General features: G+C 39.2%; 2 protein-coding genes across 2 annotated transcripts in view; both read right to left on the bottom strand.

The window, feature by feature from the left end:
- Positions 1–16071, bottom strand: part of LOC133594091 (regulator of G-protein signaling 22) — a 70736-nt gene extending 54665 nt beyond the window's left edge. Inside the window, exons 1-13 of the mRNA XM_072912919.1 lie at positions 15936–16071; positions 15837–15865; positions 15686–15748; positions 15408–15587; positions 14045–14130; positions 13418–13548; positions 8853–9480; positions 8572–8733; positions 6777–6912; positions 6527–6649; positions 6291–6392; positions 5678–5872; positions 2452–2544 (exon numbers count right to left, since the gene is read on the bottom strand). Of these exons, the coding sequence (XP_072769020.1) occupies positions 2452–2544; positions 5678–5872; positions 6291–6392; positions 6527–6649; positions 6777–6912; positions 8572–8733; positions 8853–9480; positions 13418–13548; positions 14045–14130; positions 15408–15587; positions 15686–15748; positions 15837–15865; positions 15936–15957 (1950 nt within the window). The 5' untranslated portion in view covers positions 15958–16071. The remainder of the gene's footprint in view (positions 1–2451; positions 2545–5677; positions 5873–6290; positions 6393–6526; positions 6650–6776; positions 6913–8571; positions 8734–8852; positions 9481–13417; positions 13549–14044; positions 14131–15407; positions 15588–15685; positions 15749–15836; positions 15866–15935) is intronic.
- A 300-nt stretch (positions 16072–16371) lies between these two features.
- Positions 16372–25273, bottom strand: fbxo43 (F-box protein 43). Its single transcript, XM_061944654.2, has 6 exons — positions 25109–25273; positions 19358–20189; positions 18525–19283; positions 18274–18376; positions 17033–17227; positions 16372–16923 (listed from the first exon to the last, which is right to left on the bottom strand). Exons 2-6 carry the CDS (start codon positions 20140–20142, stop codon positions 16675–16677), a joined length of 2091 nt encoding a protein of 696 aa, XP_061800638.2. The 5' UTR covers positions 20143–20189; positions 25109–25273; the 3' UTR covers positions 16372–16674.
- Between the last annotated feature and the right edge of the window lie 893 nt (positions 25274–26166).

Below are 26166 nucleotides of genomic sequence, written 5' to 3'. Positions count from 1 at the left end.
GCAACACAATGTTTTCTTTGACATCAAACTACAAAACATGTTTTGCTAGTGTACGCACATTCATGTACAACCAATTCATTTCCACATGCTCCAATTAAAATAGGATCCCTTTATTGTCATTGTCGTCATAGTTATCAAAAACATTAGGTGGCATCCATAAGTGCAAAAAAAAAAAAAAAAAACTCAACTATAAATGGTCATAAAAACAATCACACACTTCTTCAATCAAACATATTGTACATTACCATATTGCATACATTTACTGGAGTTCAGTAATTTGAAAACAATTGTGAAGGTCCAAATCCATAATTTCAAACTAATTTACCAGAATTTAACTGGTTGAAATTGGTATGAAAAAAACAAGTTTTTCAGTCTGCCAGTTTTTGTCTTTTATTGCTCTAAACTGTCTGCCTCATAGAAAAAGTTCAAAACGTCTGTGACCAGAGTGTAATTTAGTATTCTCACTGCCTTATTAATGCAGCATAAATTATATATTTACAGTTTAGTCTTTCCCAAATACTCATTAATTAATACATTGGTCTTAAATAGGGAGGAGTGTGTCCTCTATGCTGAGTGCCTTCATAGATAACAGAAAAAACAATGTACAGTCATCCCTCGCCACATAGCTCTTCAAATATTGAAATTGATTTCTGGTATTTTTTGAGCAAATATTACATGTTTAAACATTAAAATGGCTTAAAAAAAAAAGGCAAAACATTGATTGTACAGGCACGCGATGAGACCAAACCAATCAGCTCATGCTGTTCAGTATTGTGGCCACTGATTGTCTAAGCCAGGGGCGTCACTAGCTTTTAAGGACAGGGGGGGCTTTGCCCCCAGGAGATGCACAGGATGCGAGCGAATGTTACGCACGAGCACAAAAGTTCACAAACGGCTAACAAAGACTTAGAAATTATTCATTGTTATTATTATTTTTTTTTTTAAATGCACGGGACGAAATGAAATGCTCCCCGGGACGATGGCTTTTAACCATTTTTTTTCTTTTTCTTTATATGTATTTATTCATTTTACATTTTATATTAAATGTCTTGGTTTTTCCTCCCTCTGAAAATCCTATGAAATGTTTAACAAGCCATCCTATAATAATAAAACAGCTATTAATGTAACAATACAATAAAACAAATATATTTAATGATGTTGTTTTCATTATTTTAACAATAGGCTAATGTATATTACTTTATATAGATTCTACAAGAAACACAAAACTTAAAAAATAAATTATTTACAATTGCACACACAAGGTTTTGTGCAGCTTAACTCATTGTAAAGGAAGATAATGTGCTTCATACACCTGCAGGACCGCAAGCAAGGTCGCAGAGAAAATGCGGACTGGAATTTGAGTGATGTGGGCATTTTCTATATGAACAAGTGGAATGGATTGGATACCGACGCACTAAAGGGGCTCTCTACCTTACGCTACTAAGTGAGGGGAAACTGAGTGAATAATAACAGGTTATATGATTATTTATTTAAACTCATATTTGGGCCACTTTATAATGAATATGTCGGCATTTATTTGTAAAAAAAACAAAAACAAAAAAACACCAAATTATTTAGGGGGGCTTAAGAATATTTTAGGGGGGCTTGAGCCCCCCTAAAATAGGCCTAACAACGCCAATGGTCTAAGCCTCCGCCAGCTTTACTATATTGGCGTGTAAAAGTGACTAAAGGGTGTTATTTCATGTCTAGAGGGCTCTCATAGTATTGAAAAATGTTTTAGAAGGTCATAAACAGAAGATTAATGCATTAGATATGAAAATATGAGATTTGTAATAAATTATTCCTCCTTTGTGGAAATGTATTTATCTAACTAATTAATAGCAATAAATGATGGTATACTGTATGCTTTTCTTCAACGGTTTACTAGTGGATATGCCGGTCTAATATCATGTACCTAAGTAATTGCAAAAACTGATGCCTTTCACTCTTGGGATTTTACAACAACAGCTTAAAAGTAGGCTGCACTGCTACAACTACAGAGCAAAAAACTATGAACAAAAACAACGCAATTATTAGTTCTGGAGCCGAGAAAAAGAATGAAAGTTTTATTCCATGATACATCATGCTCTGTTGGGGACAAAGCTCAGTCACATGCATCATTTCTTATTTATAACACCAGTAACTGGTTTTTAAATGGCACACACACCACATACCAATTATAGTTGGACACACTGCAAGTAATTGTAGCAATTGGAGCAGAACATTGAATCCATTTCCATATTATTCATATTTGGCTATTAACTTACAACCATCCATTGTATTTACTACTTTTCCTCAAAAAACTGGAGCCTATCACAGCTGATTAGAGATCTGAACCCTTCATCTAATGACTGAGGCCCGCTTACCCACTGTGAGCCATACTATACAATAAAGGCTACGTTAACCTACAGACGTTTCATAAATCTGTAATATTTTATTACGCAAACTGACCTGTTGTATTTGCTGGTTAGATTCTGTGTGTAGGTTCTGAAGCTCCCTGTATTCCCAACAGTCAACACAGCGCTTCACTTCATGGACACACACCTATAAAACAAGCACAAACAAAATATTAACACTTTAAAGTTCTATTTCAGAGCCTGTTATTACTGTAATTCTTACAAAAAGACACAATACATTATGGCAACAGGAGTGTCCAAACTTCTTTAGCTGTTGTTTAGTTAATTACATGTTGCCTAAAAGCAGTGCATTGTAGATCCAAATTTTGTAAGTAGTTAGAGTAAATGTATTCAACTCAACTTTGTGTTATAGAAGACAAAGCAAATAGTTTGTAATAATTTTTGATATGTGGCTGTGTTACAATATGCCCCGAAACTAGTGTTTGGTATGACTTACATTATATTTAATACCCGTGCCAAATTGGTACAATGCATAACGGTGCCTGAACAGGAATAGAAAAAATCTAAAACATACACATTTTATTTAAAAAAAGAAAACCACAATTACTTTTTACCTCTACAGCGTTTTGTGACAGACAACATGAACAAAATAATTTATATACTTCAACAATATGTCAAATATTAACTAATATAAAATAAAATCTGCAACAAATTGCATAATATATAAACGGCAAACCCAGCAGCAGGAGATTGAGCAAAAATACTAGCTACTATAGGTACTATAAGTGCATTTATTCCGGACAATTCAAAAATATCTAATTAATGGCAGATAGGAATCTGTTCACAACAAAAGGTTACATTTTGGCTAAAGAGAAAACAAAGCTGTACACATTACCTTGGCCCTGGTTTTAGTGGTGTTTTCTTTAAAAGGTCTTACCTTGTATTTTATTTCCCCATATGTTATTCTAGTATGTTGACTGATTGTATAGTGTGTTAGAGTATGTTCCATGCATCCATCCATTTTCTACCGCTTGTCCCTTTCAGGGTGGCGGGGGTGCTGTAGCCTATCCCAGCTGCATTCGGACAGAAGGTGGTGTACACCCTGGACAAGTCGCCATCTCATCGTAGGGCCAACACAGACAGACAGACAACATTCACACTCACACACTAGGGCCAATTTAGTGTTGCCAATCAACCTATCCCCAGTAGCATGTCTTTGGAGGTGGGAGGAAGCCGGAGAACTCTGAGGTAACCCACGCAGTCACGGGGAGAACATGCAAACTCCACACAGAAAGATCCCGAGCGCAGGATCGAACCCTTCGTATTGGGAGGCAGATGCACTAACCCCTGTTATTTATTTTTTTAAAACAGCTAAAAACAAGAATTGGGAATTAGCATTTCCTATAAATTTCTTGTACAGCATATCAGGTGCATTAATTGTTTTGGAACTATGTTGAACTGTATCATCCCTATTCAAATAAAATCATATTCTATTTGAGGAGAAACTAATTGACAAAAATTTCAGTCAGTGTAGACCATACTTGCCAACCCTCCCGGATTTTTCGGGAGACTCCCGAAATTCAGCGCCTCTCCCGAAAACCTCCCAAGACAAATTTTCTCCCGAAAATCTCCCGAAATTCAGGCGGAGCTGGAGGCCACGCCCCCTCCAGCTCCATGCAGACCTGAGTGACATGTTGACAGCCTGTTCAAATGTCCGCTTTCCCACAATATAAACAGCTAATGATCGAGGGCGAGTTCTTGGTTTCTTATGTGGGTTTATTGTTAGGCAGTTTCATTAACGTCCTCCCAGCGCGGTAACAACACACAACAACAGCAGTCAAGTTTTCGTCTACCGTAAAGCAGTTTGTCTGCCGTAAACAGCAATGTTGTGACACTTTTAAACAGGACAATACTGCCATCTACTGTACATGCATATGTGACCCACCCATAATGTGTCACATTTTTGTGTTGATTTATTTATTTTATTTTGTGGTTTGAATTCGTTTTTGGAGCTGTCATTACACATTTATCAGTATTCACATTGGTCAGTAGGGGGCAGTAGGGCGTTTCTTCCCAATTGAATGCTATCACCTGCACACCGAAAGTGTCTTGTCATTCTGATGAGCGCGACCAGTCTGTGAACAATTGAAACGTCCTGAGTGCTTTTTCCTCCTGTATAACAGGTTAGTTTTGGTGAATCAACTCACTGAATAATATCCATGTGATCTTTATAAGTTTAAGTACACATTCTGATGGTGGAGCCTAACTCTAAAGTGTTTGTGAGTTGTAGTTTGTATTTGTGAATGAATCCAGTGTACAGCTGCAGTAATCAATACAAAAAGGCGACGTGGGTGCGCAATGTTTATATAGGAACTTCTGATCCTAATTCAGACTCCCAAATTAGAGCTCCCGTTTTCTTATTGATTTTATAATGTACGTATATTTGTATAATGTGTGTGTTCTGAAATAGTGACAGAATAGAACAAGGATGGACAATTCAACCCTTAACTCAACAATGAGTAGATGAGTGTTATGTGTGTGTATAAGTGTAAATAAATGAACACTGAAATTCAAGTATTTCTTTATATATATATATATATATATATATATATATATATATATATATATATATAGCTATAATTCACTGAAATTCAAGTATTTCTTATATCTATCTATCTTAACCACGCCCCCAACCACGCCCCCCGCCCCACCCCCGACCACGCCCCCCACCTCCCAAAATTGGAGGTCTCAAGGTTGGCAAGTATGGTATAGACTATGTTACGGTTGGCAATAAAGTTTAAAAAGAGCGTCAGACTTTTTGTGACTTTAATATCACCTTCAAGCACTTGTTGCATGTGGCTGAGTCTACATTCTTTTTGCATCAAAATGAGGCGATTTTTTTACTACTTTTTACATCAGCACGGGGTATAGCTCGGTTGGTAGAGCGGCCGTGCCAGCAACTTGAGGGTTGCAGGTTCGATCCCCGCTCCTGCCATCCTAGTCACTGCTGTTGTGTACTTGGGCAAAACACTTTACCCACCTGCTCCCAGTGCCACCCACACTGGTTTAAATGTAACTTAGATATTGGGTTTCACTATGTAAAGCGCTTTGAGTCACTAGAGAAAAGCGCTATATCAATATAATTCACTTCACTATTGCGTTATCAAGTTTGAGTATCTCTGCGCGGGACACTAAAAATAAGCTGTTGGCCGCAAATAACCCCCTGGCCTGACTTTGACCACCACAGATTGATGTAAGTAATTGTCGAGATGAGGTATTTGCACATAATACAGGTGAAAAGTGGCGTGACCCATCCTCACCTGCAGGAAGGAATCTTTGTCCCGGTCAACCAGCTCTGTCCATGCCTCCATGAGAATATTCAAGGCGTGGTCCTCCACTTTATCAAAGAGTTCTTCAAAAGCCGGCATCATCGCGCCGTACACCTGCCTCCTGATCTCCTCCGTCACGCCAATGCTCCTCCTGGCAGAGCTGAGGAGATATTTGGAGTACAGAAGCTGACAAAAAGGAGATGAGAGAAGTTATTGCTAAAACCATCAAATATCTTAGTTTTTCTTTCCAAATATTTGATGTTAATTAGAGAGGGTGATTAAATTACACCGTCAGCAAAGACCACTGTCATAGCAACAGAACAATGAGCCTGACAGTTAATTGGATTTCATTAGTCACCGCCTGAAAAACTGCCACACAAACATTTGCTGTGACCACAAAGAAAGAAAAGCATCATAATTGCTACTGTATGTAAAAATGTGGATAATATATACCGTTGTACAATTATACGTATGAACTAGTACAAGAAATTTGAAGTAAAAACATGAAAAAGTACAAGAACATTGTATTATGCTCTACATGTGTTGGTTCAGGCAATAAAATAAAATAAGTCTATGTATTAACACAGTATGAATGTTTGTGTACCTGAGCCACTCTCTGCACTCTGTAGGGATCCAATCCATCCTGGTAGAAGAGCTCATGATAGTGCTGGAGGTCGATCCAAAAGTAAACTGTATTTTCCCACATCTTTGGATGAAAGAAAGTAATAATGATCGTTTAAAAATGCCCATTAAACATAAAATGAACATTGAAACGTGTACATTTAATTTCAATGCGCTATACTCTCCGGGGTAGGAGTAGGTATGTTGTATTGTTTATACCTGGTTTCCAGACTGCTCACAGAAGTGTGTGAAGTATGAGCCAGAATGAGGGTCGACAAACAGCGCTTGCAGCATCTTTTCCTTTACTGTGCAGTCTACTGATTGGCTTTCGCCACATATAGACTGTTCGTAGAAGTAAAAAGAAAAAGAAAACAAAGTTCACTTTATATACTTTTAATTTTGTAAGATTATTAAGGTCTCAGTTTCTACATTCCTTCAGAAGGACAAACGTATACCCTCATGCACTTACAGGTGTGTGAACAGTATGTAAGGATCCGCCATACAGAAAGCTGTCTGGGCAGAGTGAAGCGGGGGTCATTAAGGCAGAAAGAGGGCTGACACTCATGTCTTTTTGGACATACATGGATGTGCAGTAGCGAGGAAACCTGTGGGGGAAAGAAGGAAAGACTTATAAATGCAATCCAATACAATAACCGTTTAAAAAATGTCCATGAACACAGATTAAATACAGCTATATTGTGGATGTTGCGTTTAGGGGTTTAAACTGCACTGCATCACAAAGAGGTGTATTCATGTACTACAGCCAAACATATATTAGACAAACTACTCAGTATGATGCAAACTGTTTTTAAATTAAGACCTGATCTTATTTTGATTTTTTGCAAACATGTCATCACTGGCTAATAATTATGTAATATTATAAATACAGTATGCCTGTGAAATGTAATTTAATGTAGGTTGTCTAGAAAGGCGTTATGTACTGTATTCGGGCCACTCTAGCATCCCTTCCCAGGGGGTAAGTGGCAAATATTATCTGCCTCACTTATTGGTAAAAAATACATCCTTCTATCAATCCATCCATCTTCTTTCGCTTATACGAGGTTGTGTGGCGGGGGAAGCTGCCAAAGCAGAGAAGCCCAGACTTTCCTCTCCCCAGCCAATTCGTCCAGCTCCTCCCTAGGGATTCCGTGGCGTTCCCGGGCCAGCCGCGAGACAGTCTCCTCCAACGTGTCTTGCCCGTAGCCTCCTACCGGTCAAACGTGCTTTAAACACCTGCCCAGGGAAGGGTCCATGGGGCATCCTGACTAGATGCCCGAACCACCTCATCTGGCTCCTCTCGATGTGTAGGAGCAGCGGCTTTACTTTGAACTCCTCCCGAATGACAGCGCTTCATACCCTATCTCTAAGGGAGATCCCCGCCACCGGATGGACAGAACTATATTCGGCTGCTTGTGATTTTGTCCTTTTGGTCATAACTCAAAGTTCATGACTATAAGTGAGGATGGTAACATAGATCGACCGGTTAATTGAGGCTCAGCTCCTTTTATCTCCCAGCTGGCCTGGGCACGACTCAGGATACCCCGGGAGGAGATGGATGAAGTGGCTGGGGGACAGTGAAGTGTGAGGTTTTCTGCTTAGGCTGCTGCACCCGCGACCAGACCTCGGATAAGCGGGAGGAGGAGGATAGATGGATGGACAGTAGTATTGGCCACTAGATGAGACTAAACCAATCACAGCACGCTGTTCAGTATTGTGGCCACTGATTGGTTCAACCTGCAAGCAGCATTACTATTTTGGATTAAAAATGTGTAAAAGTGATTAAAGGGTGTTATTTCCGGTCTAGAGGGTTCTCAAAATGTTGATATATGTATTAAGAAGGTAGTAAACAGGTTTATGTTCGAGCTATGAAAATCTTCCATTTACGATTGAGTCCTCCTTTGCGGAAATGAATTTATCGCGGCCATGTCCGGAACCAGCAATGGCAATATAAACGAGGGATTACTGTAATAATTACTGTGATAGCTTTTCATTAAGTGGCACATTTGACAATGCACAATTCCCCCTTCCTCCTGAACACCATTGTTGCTTGTTTTATGTTCTATGTATGGTGTCTTACAATCCCCCTCAAATCTGTATATGTATAACATGCACTTCCTTGAAATTAAGTTGTTTTTTTTTAATTAATGGAAAATTACTATACACAGTGAATCCAATCAAGTATTGTTAATGTTGCATAGGAGCAATATCATCAGGGAGAATAGGAAAAACAGGCAAAAATGTTATCTGAATGGTTGAAATGTGACCAGTAGGAGATGAGTGACTCTGTGAGGTTGGGCTGAATGGCACACATGTTCTCTTCTGTCCAGCAGACGGAGGTAGTTAGCCACAGTGTGCAGAGCTGCTCCCTGTTCAGACAGTTCTGACTGCCGCTTAGGAGATAGCGGCTTCTCATTACGGCCAAAAAGCTAAAAGCACAAACCAAAGTAAATGTCCTTTTTGCACAATCAATCTCCTTGTACAGTGAGTGTACATATACAGTGTATGATTACTGAAGAGACTTAGATGATGGCAATGACATAATCACCTGTTCTTGCGCTCTGAGTTTTCTATCGTTTTCAGTCTCTCTATGTCAAACCACAGATTTAACAACTTGCCTCCTGGTGTGCCTCGCAAAAACTCCTTTAAGCCATCAATGCCAGGTTTGTTGCCTTGGCAACAGGTACCATGGCAGCAAACATCAAGGTCAGTTTCCCATCCTCTGCTCCAACTCCCCTCAGACATTGTCTTTTCACATTCAGGCTGTATTTTGTCACCACTCCATTTTTGGCATTCTTGGAAGTTTTCTTTCTTCTTCTTCTTCTCATCAAAAGCCTGTAACCCACCATTGCACTTGCAACATCTATTTGTGTTGGCATTATGGGTAGGGTGAGTTGTGTTTGCTTGGCTCTGTGCAGTCAAGATGTATACAGCATCTTCGATCACACGTTGAACAACTTCAGCAGCCAGGGAATCCACAAGTGGATTCTCTCCAGGTGAGGCTGAGGGTTCTGAGATGTCAGTGCCAGCAGCACATTTCAGGTTTGAGGTGGAGGAGAAAGAGCAAGGCAAAGAGTGTTTGGAGAATCTGGAGGAACATCTGGACGATTCACTGCAGTACGTGTAGATTTGTCTGCTCTGCTCCAAAGACACCGGCTGATGTATTCTCACACAACCTGTAGCAAAAAAATAGAGGTATTCATCTAAAATCACTCTATATTATTATTCAAGGGGAATAATGAATAAATCTTAAAATCAAAAATGTTCCCCCCAATCTCTGTACTTGTATTCATGGGATAACCTTTTTTAAATATGTTTTTATACCTTAGTCTATTAGCCTAAACACTAATTTGCATTACAGTAATCCCTCGTTTAACGCTGTTAATTGGCTATGGATATCCATCCATCCATTTTCTACCGCTTATTCCCTTTGGGGTCGCGGGGGGCGCTGGAGCCTATCTCAGCTGCAATCGGGCGGAAGGCGGGGTACACCCTGGACAAGTCGCCATCTCATCGCAGGGCCAACACAGATAGACAGACAACATTCACACTCACATTCACACACTAGGGCCTATTTAGTGTTGCCAATCAACCTATCCCCAGGTGCATGTTTTTTTGGAGGTGGGAGGAAGCCGTAGTACCCGGAGGGAACCCACGCAGCCACGGGGAGAACATGCAAACTCCACACAGAAAGATCCCGAGCCCGGGATTGAACCCAGGACTACTCAGGACCTTCGTATTGTGAGGCAGATGCACTAACCCCTCTTCCACTGTGCTGCCCGGTTATGGATATGACCGCAATAAATTAATTTCAGTGGACTATGAATTATTAATTATTTGGGGTCCTCAAAAAACATTCACATACAAAACTTTTATTTTTTTTATTTAATTTTTTTTTTTTTTTTTTTTTTTTTTTTTTTTTTTTTTTTTTAAATTGGATTTTAAATTTATTTATATTTTTCAAGGATCAATGTGTTTTTCTTTTTTTCCCAGGGAATCAATCAAGAATTATGAATTGTATTTGCATGTCCTCTTCATTGCTTTATAAAGGTCTATCCTGTGTATTGTAAAACTGTGATTTAATACACAGATTTACTGTGAGGTTTGTAAATATACAGTGCATCTGGAAAGTACTCAGTGCTTCACCTTTTCCACATTTTATGTTACAGCCTTATTCCAAAATAGAATAATTTTCATCCTCAAAATAATACTGACAATATCCCATGACAATGTAATTTTTTTTTTTTGTAAATGTATTCAAAATAAAAATAAAAATATTTTTTTTTTAAAGATCACATGTACATAGTTTTTCCACAGCCTTTGTTGATGCACCTTTACAGTCTCAAGTCTTTTTGAATACCATGCCACAGGCTTGACACACCTATCATTGGACAGTTTGGCTCATTCCTCTTTGCAGCACTTCTCAAGCTCCATCAGGTTGGATGGGAAGTGTTGGTTTTCCACCAGAATGTCTCTGTACATTGCTGCATTCATCTTAGTCTAGTCAGGAAGGTGACCAAAAACCCGATGGTCACTCTGTCAGAGTGACAGCATTCCTCTGTGGAGAGAGGAGAACCTTATTCCAGAAAGACAACCATCTCTGCAGCAATCCACCAATCAGGCCTATATGGTATAATGACCAGACGGAAGCCATTTCTTAGTAAAAGGTTTACTAAAATGACTACTCAAACTCTGACCATGAAAAACAAAATTTTCAGGTCTGATGAATCAAAGATTGAACTCATTGGCGTGAAAGCCAGGCATCATGTGTGGAGGAAACCAGGCACCGCTCATCACCAGGCCAAAACCATCCCTACAGTGAAGCATGGTGGTGGCAGTATTATGCTGTGGGGAAGGGACAAGGAGGCTAGTCAGGATAAAGGGAAATATTAATGCAGCAATGTACAGACACAACCTGGATGAAAACCAATGCTTCCAATCCAACCTGATGGAGCTTGAGAGGTGCTGCAAAAGGGAAAGGGTGAAACTTCCCAAAAATAGGTGTGCCAAGCTTGTGGCATCGTATTCAAAAAGACTTGAGACTGCAATTGCTGCAAAAGGTGCAACAACAAAGTATTAAGCAAATGCTGGGAATACTTAGTACAGGTGATTTTTTTTTACTTTTAATAACTTTGCAATTAGAAAAAAAAAAAAAAACTTTCATGTTGTCATTATCTGTAGAATTTTGAAGACAAAAATAAATGTATTCCATTTTGGTGTAAGGCTGTAATATAAAAATGTGGAAAAAGTAAAGCGCTGTGAATACTTTTGGGATTCATTAATAAATAATGATTAATTAATAAATAATAATTCATTAATAAAATAGAAACACACACAAAGTACGTGTGTGTACATATACCTAGGTCTGTCAAACAATTTATAATATTTAACCGTGATTAATCGCATTGTTCATAGTCAACTCAAAATTAACCGCGATTAATCGCAGATAGGTATAAATTTAACATTAATATGTGTACCCTAGACAGATCATTTTCAGGGGGGGTGGCCTCATATTTCTGCATGACAATGTTTTAACCTTCTCAATTAATCAAATGTAATATTCCGCATGCTAATCATTATGTAATTGAGGACTCAACCAGAAGATGTTTTAAAAGAATTTACACAATTTTGAAGACGGAAAAGTGTGGTTAGAGAAAACGTCTAAACATATTTTGATGACTGATCGACTGTTTGCAATATTTTTTTTTAAAAAAGGTCTCCTTTCGACATCCTGTCTTTCATTTCTGTTTAGCTTTTCTGTCATCTTACTTACTTAAGTCAGTCACAGTAACAATCTAAATGTTATGTTATCCCTACACCTTGTTACTAAACCTACCATGAATTGATTTACGTGGACCCCGATTTAAACAAGTTGAAAAACTTATTCGGGTGTTACCATTTAGTGGTCAATTGTACGGAATATGTACTGTACAATCTACTAATAAAAGTTTCAATCAATCAATCAAAACCTTAACCGTAATCTGAACACGGAAGTGAAGCACCACCTACTTCTAGATCGACGTTTGCTGCAAGGATGTCGCCTCTTCTCAAGGCGAAAAATAGTCTTTCTTGTCGGGAGAACAACTTGCTTGGCTTTGAACCTGATATTTCCATAATGTGCCCTTTTCTTTAACCATTTCTGCTCAAGTGAACTGCAGCCAAGTTACCCCGCTACGACACGGCAGGAGGGTCAAGAAGGAAGTAAATGCGTTAATCGGCCGTTAAAAAAAAATGTGTGCAGTTATTGAAATGTATAGTTAACGCGTTATTACCGCGCTAACTTTGACAGCCCATATACATTTATACACACCCACGCACGCACACGCACAAAATGGTATAAAAATGTTTTTAGGCCAAGTCGTACGTCAGAAGCCAAGAACTTTTGTAACCGATTTTGACAAAGTTTTATTAATTTATTCACCAAATAATGTATGACAAGAATCATGTTGAATTGAGAATTGATTATCGAATTGCCACCCAAAGAATCGGAATTGAATACGCTAGGTGCCCAAAGATTCCCAAAAATTGTTCACTACCTTCTAAGAACATATTTCAACATTATGAACAACACCCTTTAGTCACCTTAAAACTCTTTTCAATTAGTCAAAGTTTATTTATATAGCCCTTAATCACAAACGCCTAAAAGGGCTTTTAATCCAATATAGCAATGCTGCCTGAAGCTGAGCCAATCACTAACCCCAATACGGAACAGTGAGCTCTGACTGTCTTGTTCTCATCTCGTGTCCAATACCACTATTGATCATTTTAGTTAATTTAGTCATAAGTGTTTAAAAAAATGCACACTTTAGGGCAAAACTGTGGTACAATATATTTAAAAAGAAAGAAAAAACGATATTTGAAAACATGGACACAGTGCACTGTGTCGAGGGAAGTCTGTATATAAGGATATTTATTCTACACATGCATCTCTTGGCCAAGTTGATATTTTAATCACTTCACTTACTAGGATTTGGGAAGCCTTTAGCATGCATACAGTAGTGGTTCTAGCTTCATTGGCGCCCCAAGTAAGAACAACTTTCGCACACTTCTTACATTTCATATTGGTTAACATGTGGAGACTGGCAAATGTGAAGTCATAAAATAAATGTGTACCTCCATGTAGATTTAAGGCATTGTTATTTCCTCTGTCACAGTGTGTGGGAGATCGGGTGGATAGACAAGAGCTGCATATTCTCCTGTGGTAATTTACATCGTGTACCCCCTGGAACAACAACTTGGCTAATCTGCAAAACATCAGAAAAAAAAAAGTTTACCCAAACATACAACGATTCGACATTAGAGTGACATTTTCAAATTCATGTAAAGAGATGATTTTCAGCAGATTATAAGGATAATAACAGTTACTGTAAGTTATTAAACACTATGGGACTTATTCTCCCGTTAGCGCTTAGTTTTTTTTGTTTGTGTTTTTACACCTTTCTATTATTCATATGCTCTCATCTATCCTGCAGACATGCCCACTCCACATAAGTGAGGCCCAAGTGGAATGAAGCAAGTCATTTTGGATGTGTAAAAATTGTAGATCATGAGTTTTCCTACAGCTTGGGAATGTCATTGAAATCCATGAAAAAACACTTTAAATTTGAAAATGCCGGATCCATGCAAGTTATGTGTAGATGTGTCAGAGATGTAATGTGCTTTTTCACTTAAGCACATGGAAGAACAGGGCCCTAATAGTAGTGTTGGTGTGTTTATACAGTAACAATGTCTACACTGTACCTGTACTCATTGTAGCAACTACTTCGAAGGAAATATGGCAGTTTCTTCTTTCTGATCCACCGAATTCCCTGTTCTCTGTCCAGGCACTACAACAAGATACAAAATACCTTTTAGGATTGTCAAATTTAATGTATTATCTCATGCGAGTCATTACAAAAAATTATTGCAGTTGCCTCCTAAGACCCAACCTCTTGTATGGCATTCAGTTTGAACTTATCTTGGCTTTTTTGAATGCAATGAATATAAAAACAAAAAAAAAGTTGAAAGTTGCCATCTGAACTATCGGATGTGTTTTCTTTTCGGCCAATTAGAATCCAAAGACATGCACCTGGGGATAGGTTGATTGGCAACACTAAATGGTCCCTAGTGAATGAATGTGAGTGTTAATGTTGTATGTCTATCTGTGATGAGGTGGCGACTTGTCCAGGGTGTACCCCGCCTTCTGCCCGAATGCAGCTGAGAGAGGCTCCAGCACCCCCCGCAACGCCGAAAGGGACAAGCAGTAGAAGTTCAAACCCCGGCCGAGTCATACCAAAGACTATACAAATGGGACCCCTTACCTCCCTGCTTGGCAATCAGCATCAAGGGTTGAATTGGGGGTTAAATCACCAAAAATGATTCCCGGGCGCAGCACCGCTGCTGCCCACTGCTCCCTTTACCTTCCAGGGGCCAAATGCAGAGGACAAATTTCACCACACCTAGTGTGTGTGTGACAATCATTGGTACTTTAACTTTAAAATGCATGGATGGATAGATTAATCCAACATGTGATGTGGTATACTCTCTCCACCACTGAGTGGCAGTATAATGTCCTCGTAAGTAGAAACCAGGGCCTTGTAGAGAAAAATGTGTTGTGATCTACACAACCAAAATTGAGTTTTTTACGCATGCATATCCATAGTTTAATAACGCAATTTATTTTGACCGTACATGCTCCTTCAACTTACCGTGACTGGTTATCTGAAAAGTGGTGCATGTTGTTATACGGTCAGTGATCAGATCAATACACACACCAGTGCAAAGATGAGTGATGGTGTGCTTGCTGGCTAATTTAACTCCAAAATATACCTCAACAGGATTTTAGACAAAACTGTTACCAAGTTTTGAGCAAATAAATGACATGCATTTTAGTAAAACTTTTTTTTTTTTTTTTTAAATACATTTGACAATCTCACACATGCATTTGTGCCAAAATGTGTATTTTTTTTTTTTTTAAAGATGACTTAAATTATGTGAGTAATGACAGCGATTAATACAAATTCAAAAGTGTGATTAATCGGTTTAAAAAGAAAATAAATATTCAAATAAAGCAAGTTAACTACTTTCGTATCTGAAATAAATATGAAAGATTGTGTGTACTTACAGAGACGGTGTAATGGTTGTCAACAACAGGAGTTGTTTTTTTTGTGGTGTCATTGGTGACAAGTTGTGATTTTCTGTGTTCAAGTGCTGTTCTGATTGTGTTGATTGTGAATTCAGCTGCTCTGCTGACCACTTCAAACTGCTCAGTCTCCTGATTGTACAGCAAAGCCTGTGGGAAAGACTGTTAAGAATAGGCCAAACAATTAAATAAATGAAGGGAGTTGAATTATTACTTTTTTCCCAAATAAATGTTGCGATGACTGATGAATCTTACTTTACCGGCAGACTTAAAAATGTGTTGAACGCGTGAACAAAGAGATCATCAGAGGTCAGGAAGTCCTCCTGTATGAAAGTAAAAATGCATTAGCATGTGCAGTATATAACCAAATAAAGAAGCTGTTAAATTAAATTACAAAAAACTTGCACTTACAAAATTGTCAAGAGTAAGTTGGGAAAACTCTGTAAAAAAGAAAAAGTTAAAACAAAATAATTAACTGCAAAAGTAAAGCTTTGAAACAGCAAAACTCACCTGTGGAAATTGCACCAGTCATGTTTTACTCCTCAAAGCCACATTCCTAATGCCGTGATGAAGGGAAATCCACTCACAAAACCTGTTATTACACAGAGCAGGTTGCTATGGAAGTGGACTCTTTTTAAACATGGGTGGGGGTTGGTGATTAAAATTTAACAAGACCGAAGACGAAGGTTTGGAAAAAGGCCTTTAGTCTCGTTGTATCTATTATGTTGCATACTGTTATCAGATCATCAGTCATTTGAGATTGTGAAAAGTCGACCAAATGCAGTCTCCAGGATCAATAAATATAGTTCTGACTTCAAGTCAGAGCAGAAAAAATGACTTTGGCGGTAAAAGACCACTAGATGTCGCCAAACAAGTGTATTTCCAGATACTGGGAGAACAGTAATAGAGCTGCAAAAGAGGAGTAATTCTATATATACACACACTGTATATAAAAAAGTCAAATTTATTTAAAACTTGTCTGAAAATATCATCAAAACACATTAACAATAGATATGTAAAAGTAAATCAACCACTGAACTACGAGATAGTCATCTGATGGCGAGACTTTAACACATCCATGAATAAAAACAAGATTTGGATAGAAAAAAGTTACACTTACGCACAGACAGTGACCAGTACAGAAGAGGCATTCATGTAAGGTCTACAAGAAGCCCGAACTATGTAATGTGTCAAAAATATATTTACAAAATAACCAGTGTGGCAGCTACAATATCACATCGTTGCCTGGTCATAATCTCCTAATATTTCGTTTGCTTTCGGCACTTCCTGGAAGTAATATGTCCTTCTTGCGACGTCCTGCAGTTTTGCTGCTACATTCTTTGGAGCCATGAAAAGTGCACAAGCAGGCCGTGCAAAACCTGAAAGAACAGTCAGTTCTGGTGCAAACACCTTCACCTTTCACAGAATGACATTTTGCAGGATGCTGACAGCGAGGGCAGTGTCTGAGGCATTCATCACTGAAGAGGGTTTTGGCAACCTGAAAAGTTATGGATCATTTAATAATGACCACCATTTTGGAATACACATGCCTACTTTACGTATACCAACTCATTTAATTAAAAATAGTCAAAAAATTATAAACTTGCCTCTATGAACTTGTCCTGTTTGCTGCTGCTTCTCAAAGATAAAGTGCTAGATTGTAAAGGAGTTAATGTGCGATTTCCGGACTGCGGGGTGGAGTAGCTAGAGGTTCTGGACTGGGCCTGGACGGTCTTGAGAACGGACCTTTTAAAAAGAGCCAGCCTGGTTTCTGTGTCAGCTACATGGACAGTGCCACCAATCTGAAAGTCACAAAATGAAAATATCAATTAGGACAGAAGACATCTGTTGGACTGTTTCTGGGTTGTTACACAAACACAAAACAGAGCAGCACTCACTAAAATATAGACCTCCGCCAAGGACTAAATCATAATTTGTATTATCATAATTTGTATTTGCGCAATCATGTCTGTATTTTGACAGGAACATAAATTTACTGCAAAAAAAAAAAATTGTTGAAGGTTGATAAAGTAATAAATTAAAAGCAATAACTAATTCCTAATTCTTTCATCCTGTTCCCTTATTTGATAAGGTCATGCCTCACTCCACTGCTGGAGTTATATTTTTTGCGGAACCCTCCTCTAAAAACTATGGTCATTTCCGGTTAATAAACCACTACTTTATTCCAACCCTTTGAACCATGCACTTTATTGAATTCTGCAGCTAATTTAACGATTTTGTCCGGGTTCACAAGCCAATAATACATTTAGCCTAGTCAAATCAGACCAATAAAATCGCCGAACGGGTCACGGTGGACAGGTGAAATTGTTCTCTTTAAATCAAACGCACTCACACAATAATTCAATCAGCCATTTAGCACAATACGCACTCACCCTCACCCTGACTTGACAAAATGTATACAACACACCCCAAAAGACGAAAGTAATCGAACATCCGCCAAGCGGAACGTATATTTACGGCACAGGCCCAGATGCGACATGCGACATGCCTTGAGTCAAAAATCAAAGTGAAAACGAAGCTGAGAAAATACTGGACAGAGTAATCCTGACCCTGAAGAAAACGACTCCAGTGCACAGGAGGATGACGAAGACAGCGCTATCCGATTACAGCCACTGTCTTTTGGTAAATTTGTGAATAAACACAAGCGCTGTGTGAATGTTTCAATAAGTACACCTGTGGCTTATAAACTTGTGCAGCCAATATATGTACAAAATTAAATCTGTTCAAAAATTAAGTGGGTCTGGTCTGGCTTATATCTATAGTACAGACACAACCTATGTGGTGGAGGTACATTGTGTGTTTGATTCTGCTTTGATTGTTCCTCTACCTCTCGAGCAGCCTCTACTTCACTTCTGTGACTCTCTCTTCTCAAGACAGCTCGTTTGTCCTGCTGAATTATTTCATTCCAGTCTTTGCAAACATGGCCACAACTGAAAAAATAAACAAATGTCAAGGACAATAAGACAAGCTTTTGATGATCTACCTTAGACATTTGTATATCTTGAGAGAAAACACACTGACATTTCAGGGTGGAAGAAATAATGGCCGAGGTGACTATTAAGAGGATGACATGCTAACCTGTAGATACACTCAGCAGCCAGGTGGCTGAGAATGACAGCCAGGATGTGCCTGAGGTTCCTCTTCCTAAGCTCAGTCAATATGTCTACTTTTCCCAGGCCCATCTTCCGGCCAATCAACCCTGACAGTGGCATAGTTGTCCTGCACACCACAGGGGTCTTAGCGAGAGCTGCTGTGATTCTTAGCTGCTCTTTCAGACTTGGACTTTGGCCGGCAAGCATTTGGGCCCTCTGCTGGCACAAAGTATGCACCATCTGCAAAGCGGGTGTCAACGACAGATTGGTCGCAGTTGTCTTGAGAGGAGTTACTTCCGAATTCACAGAGATGGCATGGAATGGTGGCTCGTTGTCGAGTTCGTTTACGGTTCTTCTTAGAGGCATTTGCGGAGTGGCACAACCTTGTCTAGTAGAAGCCAGCTCATTCGAGGAGGTGTTGACATGTTTAAGAGCAAGAACTCTGCGAGGGGTAGCCTTGACGAAAACATCGTCATCTTTAGAAGTTATCCTGCAGCATTGATTTTGTTGATGCTTCCTGTCACACAAGTCTTCATCGGACTGTGAGCCCCCTTCCTTAAGAGTGGAAAGCCTGTGCTGACGTTGCAAACGTGAGCGGCGTTTTGCATCGGACAGATTTGGAGTTTCGGCGTTTCCTTTCGGTGCAGAAAGCAGTAAATCCTGGAACGAGCCATCGTGGTCGACAGAGGAGTCCTGGGATTTATCGAGGGTGAGGGAGCCGAAGCCGCTGTCTTCACACAGATACCTGCAGCATGGTTCACACATGTTATCTAATTACTTGACTCATCATATTGAAACAAAATTTCAAAGCGTGCATACCTGACATATTTAGGCCCCTGAGTGGACGATGGTGTGCACAGGACATCAGAGGAGGAATGCAGGCTACGTGTCAGGTTGCCAATTGGTGATGGAGTGTTTTCCTTGTATGAGGCAGGCAGGTATTTACCCAAGCATTCTGCATCTACATTTAATTGATCAGAGGCACAAAGGCTCTCACTGAAGTCATCTAAAAGTGAAATACGTCTCTCCAAACTTTTGCAGGGACCTAAGCGGAGGGTGCCATCCTCAAGAGTCGAGGTTCTCACTTGAGAAAAGAGCAGACGACGTTTCCTACCGGAGAGTTCCTGCTCCAAGTTTAATTGGCTTGAATTTGAAAGCACTGGCACGGTGTCAAAAGATTCAAAGAAGACACTAGGCCAATGATCAGACCCAGTGGAGGACTTTGCAGTGCTTGGGGATTTTATTGTGTGGCCACTTTTTGATTGATCATTGCACATGGGTAGTCTCTGTCGCAATGAGACACCTCTCTTGTATACTTTAGGAGTTTCACACCAGCTCAGAGTGGAAGGTTGCTGTACCCTAACGGAATCTTTATGCAAACATTGGACCAACTCTCTGCTCCTCTCTTCTGGTGTGACACAGACTCTGGCATTTTCTTTGGGTGTGTCACTGAAGTCCAGTAATGTGAACGCACTACAAGAGTTGAGCCCACTGATGCTCTGTGGACTGTGAAAGAATCCTGAGTAGCCACTGTCAGAACTCTCACAGCACTGTTGGCCTTTGCAGCTGTCATGGTAGGCATTGGATTCAGGAGTACAATGCATTGTTTTCCTGCTCCTGCTTGCACAAACAGTGATGTTCCCGCAGAGGCCTGCAGATGGCAAACAGAAAAGCAAACTATTCTCAGACTTATGAGAAATACAATTACAGCTTGAAGGTTTTGAGAAATATTACAATATAATATCATTATTATAATATCTTGAACTGCATTTGATTGCTTTAACTGTTGTTGAGCCAAAACAGTAAATGGGTTGGGTTGTACTTGTATAGCGCTTTTCTACCTTCAAGGTACTCAAAGCGCTTTGACACTACTTCCACATTTACCCATTCACACACACATTCACACACTGATGGAGGGAGCTGCCATGCAAGGCGCTAACCAGCACCCATTAGGAGCAAGGGTGAAGTGTCTTGCTCAGGACACAACGGACATGACGAGGTTGGTACTAGGTGGGGATTGAACCAGGGACCCTCGGGTCGCGCACGGCCATTCTTCCACTGCGCCACGCCGTCCCCTAAATGAAAATAGCTTGTGAGAATCAGAATCAGAATAGTTTTTCTTGCCATAGTTTGAGAACGTGTTCACAAACTAGGAATTTTTCTTGGTGCAATCGTCCACCCATCCATCCATTTGCTACCGCTTGTCCCGTTCAGGGTCGCGGGGGTGCTGGAGCCTATCTCAGCTGCATTCGGGCATAAGGCGGGGTATACCCTGGACAAGTCGCTACCTCATCGCAGGGCCAACACAGATAGACAGACAACATTCACACTCACATTCACACACTAGGGCCAATTTTAGTGTTGCCAATCAACCTATCCCCAGGTGCATGCAACATAAAACACATATCACAGAATAGGTAATAAAAATTAGCTACCTGTACCTTGCCAGCGGATTATGAGTAGGTTACCAAAGAGTGAAAGAATATTTGCTTAAATTCTGAGTTTTTGTAACAGTTAAATCCAGACATATATGATGACAGATTACCACAAAATTGCATGCAAAAAATGCATTTAGGTTTCTTAAATTAAATTCAAATGTAAATGTTGCCAGTACTAAAAACACAAAACCCTCTCTTTTTGTCAAAGTAGCTCAATAGTGATTCAAAAACTGCACTAGGAAAAATGCATACTGAAATACAAGATGCTGATGATCAAAAAACAAAACAATATTAATACCAAATGGAGTTGTGGACACCAACATTTGGCAATTTTTGGCAAAAAAACAACGATTCCCTTTGTTTAGGTTAAAATAGCAATGAAAATTAATGTTACAAAAAATAGTAAATCTCTGCCATTTTAATTTTGTAAAAGTAGCTCTCGGAAAAAAGAAAAGGTTGGGGACCCCTGACCCAGAGAATAGGTTGAATATTTTGGATCCAAAAAGTGTGAGTATGTGACAGAGCATTGGCATGAATCCAGTGCACACTTTGCTGTCCTCTGACTGACTTCTGTTTATATAAAAAGGCAAGACACGTGAATTGTGGCCCAAAGAGCAAACATGATCAGATAATTTAGTAAAAAATCAGCACTTCTATCATCAACAATTAAAGTATATTACTTAAATCAGTGATTCCCAAACTGTGGTATGTGTACCAGTAGCAGGCTTCATCTAGTGCGGGGGTCTGCAACCCGCGGCTCTTTATCGCCGCCCGAGTGGCTCTCTGGAGCATTTTTTAAAAAAGGATTAAAAATGGAAAAAGATGGGGGGGGGAAATTATTTTGTTTTAGTATGTTTTTTTGTTTGAGAACAAACATAAAACAAACATTTCCAATTGTTAGAAAGCCCACTGTTTAATATGTTTGTGCGTATGCGTCACTGATGAGACTATTTGGTGACCATCGTTTTGTCCTACTTATTTCAGCGGTTCTAGAACTCAACATAGTGTGGACTGTGACGCAACAGTTTGTTTACATGTAAAATCTTCCACTCCTTTGTCTCATTTTGTCCACCAAAAGTTTCATGCTTTGCCTGAATGCACAAAGGTTCGCTTTGTTGATGTTATTGACTTGTTGGAGTGCTAATCAGGCATATTTGGTCAGTGCATGACTGCAAGCTAATCAATGCTAACATGCTATTTAGGCTAACAGGATGCATAGCTCATTTAATATCCTATTTTTATCCTCTTTGTATATAATTTAGTTTTACATGTCTCATAACACATTATCTGTATGTAATATTGGCTGCATTTCAGATAGTTGTTTGTGTGCCATGTTGTTCCAGACCACAGCAAACATTACCTAGCTTGCCAAATGTTGTAATAAATCTATTAGAAGAAGACAGCCTGCTGTTTCCTTTAACTTGGACACACACACATCTATACATTTGGCCATTAAAAGCCAGTAATTTCCAGGAGTTATCTCACCTTCTGATTAGCCTCTGATTTATTTATGTATCATTCGTTGTGGCTTGTACAGCCCTTTGAGACACTTGTGATTTAGGGCTATATAAGTAAACTTTGATTGATTGATTGATATACTAATTACTAATGGTTTCTAATGTTGTAAAAATGTGTAGAATAAATATTACATTTCAACATTTCTGTCAACAAAGATTTGCTTCAGCCTGCGACAGTCATTTTGATAGTAGGCTAATATAGACACAACATGTGTTGTCTTCATTATAAGACTTATGTACGCCTTTTTATTTTTTGCGGCTCCAGACAGATTTTTTTATTGTATTTTTGGTCCAATATGGCTCTTTCAACGTTTTGGTGTTGCCGACCCCTGATCTAGTGGTATGCCAAAGAATCACTTGATTAAAATACAGCGTTTGTATTTTTTTAAAAAAAATATTCAAACAGTGTTACTGTTCACGCTGACAGTTATGTTACAGAAGCCAAAAATATTGGATAAACCTCTGCCTTGTTTTTAATAAACACGTAGGCCTATTACTAGAGATGTCCGATAATATCGCAGATAATGCTTTAAAATGTGATATCGGAAATTATCTATCGGTTTCAGAAAGTAACATTTATGACTTTTTAAAACGCCTCTGTACGGAGTGGTACACGGGGAGCAACTACCTTGTACAGAGCAACTACCTTGAAGGCACTGCCTTAGCGTTTCGGCCCAATCACATAATATCTACGGCTTTTCACACACACAAGTGAATGCCATGCATACTTGGTCAACAGCCATACAGGCAGTGCCGGCCCAAGCCTCCATGGGGCCCTAAGCAAAATTTGATTTTGGGGCCCTCTATTTCTGCCAATAATATTGATTGATCATTCACACCTACTATAAACTCATTGCGGCTCTGGCAGTGTTGTTTACATTATCCTATTGTCAGCCTGGCATGTCTTTACAAATGACATGTCATTTATAAAGATATGGGGGTGGCCCAGTTAAGAACATAAATAATACCAATGAATGAACGAATGATGTCCAGAGTGCCACATATGGTTCCTAATCTTAAAATGTAGAAAACATTCAGCTACAAGAGTGGCCTGGGGTTGAACAGTCCAAGCTTTGTATTTACAGTAAAAGTGTCATCTTGTCTCATCAGTCTTGTACATATTAGTCTTTAATTACTAGTTTATATTTTTAGTTAATTGTTCATATTTAATGTTTACTTTGTACAAAGAGAGCGCAGTCTACTGAAGTTAAATTCCATGTGTGTTAAACATAACTGGACAATAAAGCTGATTCTGATTCACTTTATTATTTTTGGTAACAAAAACCTGAAACAGCAATGTGCAAAAATGTTGACCTAAAATTGTGTTTTTGTACAATAATATATCTTTGATCATTTAGAAATCATCAGTCAGACTCGTACATGCAAAAAATAAAAAATAATAATTCTTTGTTAATTGCTTTTGGGGGCCCCCTGGTGGCCGCGGGGCCCTAAGCCAGCGCTTAGTACGCTTATGCCTTGGGCCGGCCCTGCATACAGGTCACACAGAGTGGCCGTATAAACAACTTTAACACTGTTACAAATATGCGCCACACTGTGAACCCACACCAAACAAGAATGACAAACACATTTCGGGAGAACATCCGCACCGTAACACAACATAAACACAACAGAACAAATACACAGAACCCCTTGCAGCACTAACTCTTCCAGGACGCTACAATATACACCCCCGCTACCCCCCGCCCCCTCCACCCCCCTCCCATACCCTCCTCATGCTCTCTCAGGGAGAGCATGTCCCAAATTCCAAGCTGCTGTTTTGAGGCATGTTAAAAAAAATAATGCACTTTGTGACTTCAATAATAAATATGGCAGTGCCATGTTGGCATTTTTTTCCATAACTTGAGTTGATTTATTATGGAAAACCTTGCATCCAGCGGGGCATCACAACACAATTAGGCATAATAATGTGTTAATTCCACGACTGTATATATCGGTATCGGTTGATATCGGAGTCGCTAATTAAGAGTTGGACAATATCGGCAAAAAAGCCATTATCGGACATCTCTACCTATTGCGCTACTGCACTTTAATGTTGGTCATTGGAAAGCCAAGTTATTTCTGAGGTGGTATTGGGTGGTGGGGGAACACTGACCTATATTACAAGACATTTAGAAAGGGCTATGACATAATGGGAGAAAAAAGGCCAAGGGTGTAAGGGCCAAAATTTGACTGAAAAAAAGTATTCTTGAACAAGCTGAATTATTAACACTCTTCAACAAAAATGAAACCTTTCCTTGCTTCAGATAGGCAGGCAATAAAGAAACACACACTTCTGCCATTTTCTGGACCAGCTTGTGAACTAGTTCAGCTCACACTAAACCTTCTCAGTGGGTTCATTAGCCTCGCCATGACACCTGTCAATCAATTAGAACTTCTAAAGCGACGACATTGTATGCAATTACCATACAATGTCTCTCTTTTTTTTTTTTTTTATAAATACACAACAAACTAACGTGGCTTGTTTCCTTATCTTTAACGTTAATTAGTGTTGAGGAAATTGTGCACTTAGGGAAAAAAAATATTGTGTCTCGTTAAATTGATGCTTTTTTAATGACACTCTAATTGACAATAATGAGATTTAAAAAAAGACTTACTTCAAGCTATTCCACAGAGGGGCCTGAGATTTGGACAGGCCGGGGCTCGGGTGTAGGCGTTCAGCTGACACCGAGCACCATAGTCTCCATCAGGTACATGTTAGCAGTAGAAAGTCACAACAGCAAGGTGACTCCCTTTCAAATTTGGAGCCTTCAGCGGCTTGTGTCACGTGTTTCCGTCTTCCTGGCGGCCCACTATTAGAGGCTTTAGCGCCATCTACCGGACTGGAGTGTGGAGCTGGAATCAATGCAGGGAAAAGTGAGAATCATAATAATATTCATGATGATGTTCATTTGAATGCCAAAACATTAAAGAAACAGCAACTAATATGAAGCACTATTTTGATCGGTTTAATCGCATTATTGTTCCATTTATGACCTCGTGGCCAGAGCCGGCCCAAGCCATAAGCGTACTAAGCGCTTGCTTAGGGCCCCGCGGCCACCAGGGGGCCCCCAAAAGCAATTAACAAAAAAAAATTTATTTTTTATTTTTTGCATGTACGAGTCTGACTGATGATTTCTAAATGATCAAAGATATATTATTGTACAAAAACACAATTTTAGGTCAACATTTTTGCACATTGCTGTTTCAGGTTTTTGTTACCAAAAATAATAAAGTGAATCAGAATCAGCTTTATTGTCCAGTTATGTTTAACACACATGGACTTTAACTTCAGTAGACTGCGCTCTCTTTGTACAAAGTAAACATTAAATATGAACAATTAACTAAAAACATAAACTAGTAATTAAAGACTAATATGTACAAGACTGATGAGACAAGATGACACTTTTACTGTAAATACAAAGCTTTATCACTTGGACTGTTCAACCCCAGGCCACTCTTGTAGCTGAATGTTTTCTACATTTTAAGATTAGGAACCATATGTGGCACTCTGGACATCATTCGTTCATTCATTGGTATTATTTATGTTCTTAACTGGGCCACCCCCATATCTTTATAAATGACATGTCATTTGTAAAGACATGCCAGGCTGACAATAATGTAAACAACACTGCCAGAGCCGCAATGAGTTTATAGTAGGTGTGTGAATGATCAA

The sequence above is a fragment of the Nerophis lumbriciformis genome, linkage group LG04 (genome assembly GCF_033978685.3).
Source record: "Nerophis lumbriciformis linkage group LG04, RoL_Nlum_v2.1, whole genome shotgun sequence".
Lineage (NCBI taxonomy): Eukaryota > Metazoa > Chordata > Actinopteri > Syngnathiformes > Syngnathidae > Nerophis > Nerophis lumbriciformis.
The sequence above is the reverse complement of the archived record's forward strand: the minus strand, read 5'-3'. Positions and strand labels throughout refer to the sequence as shown.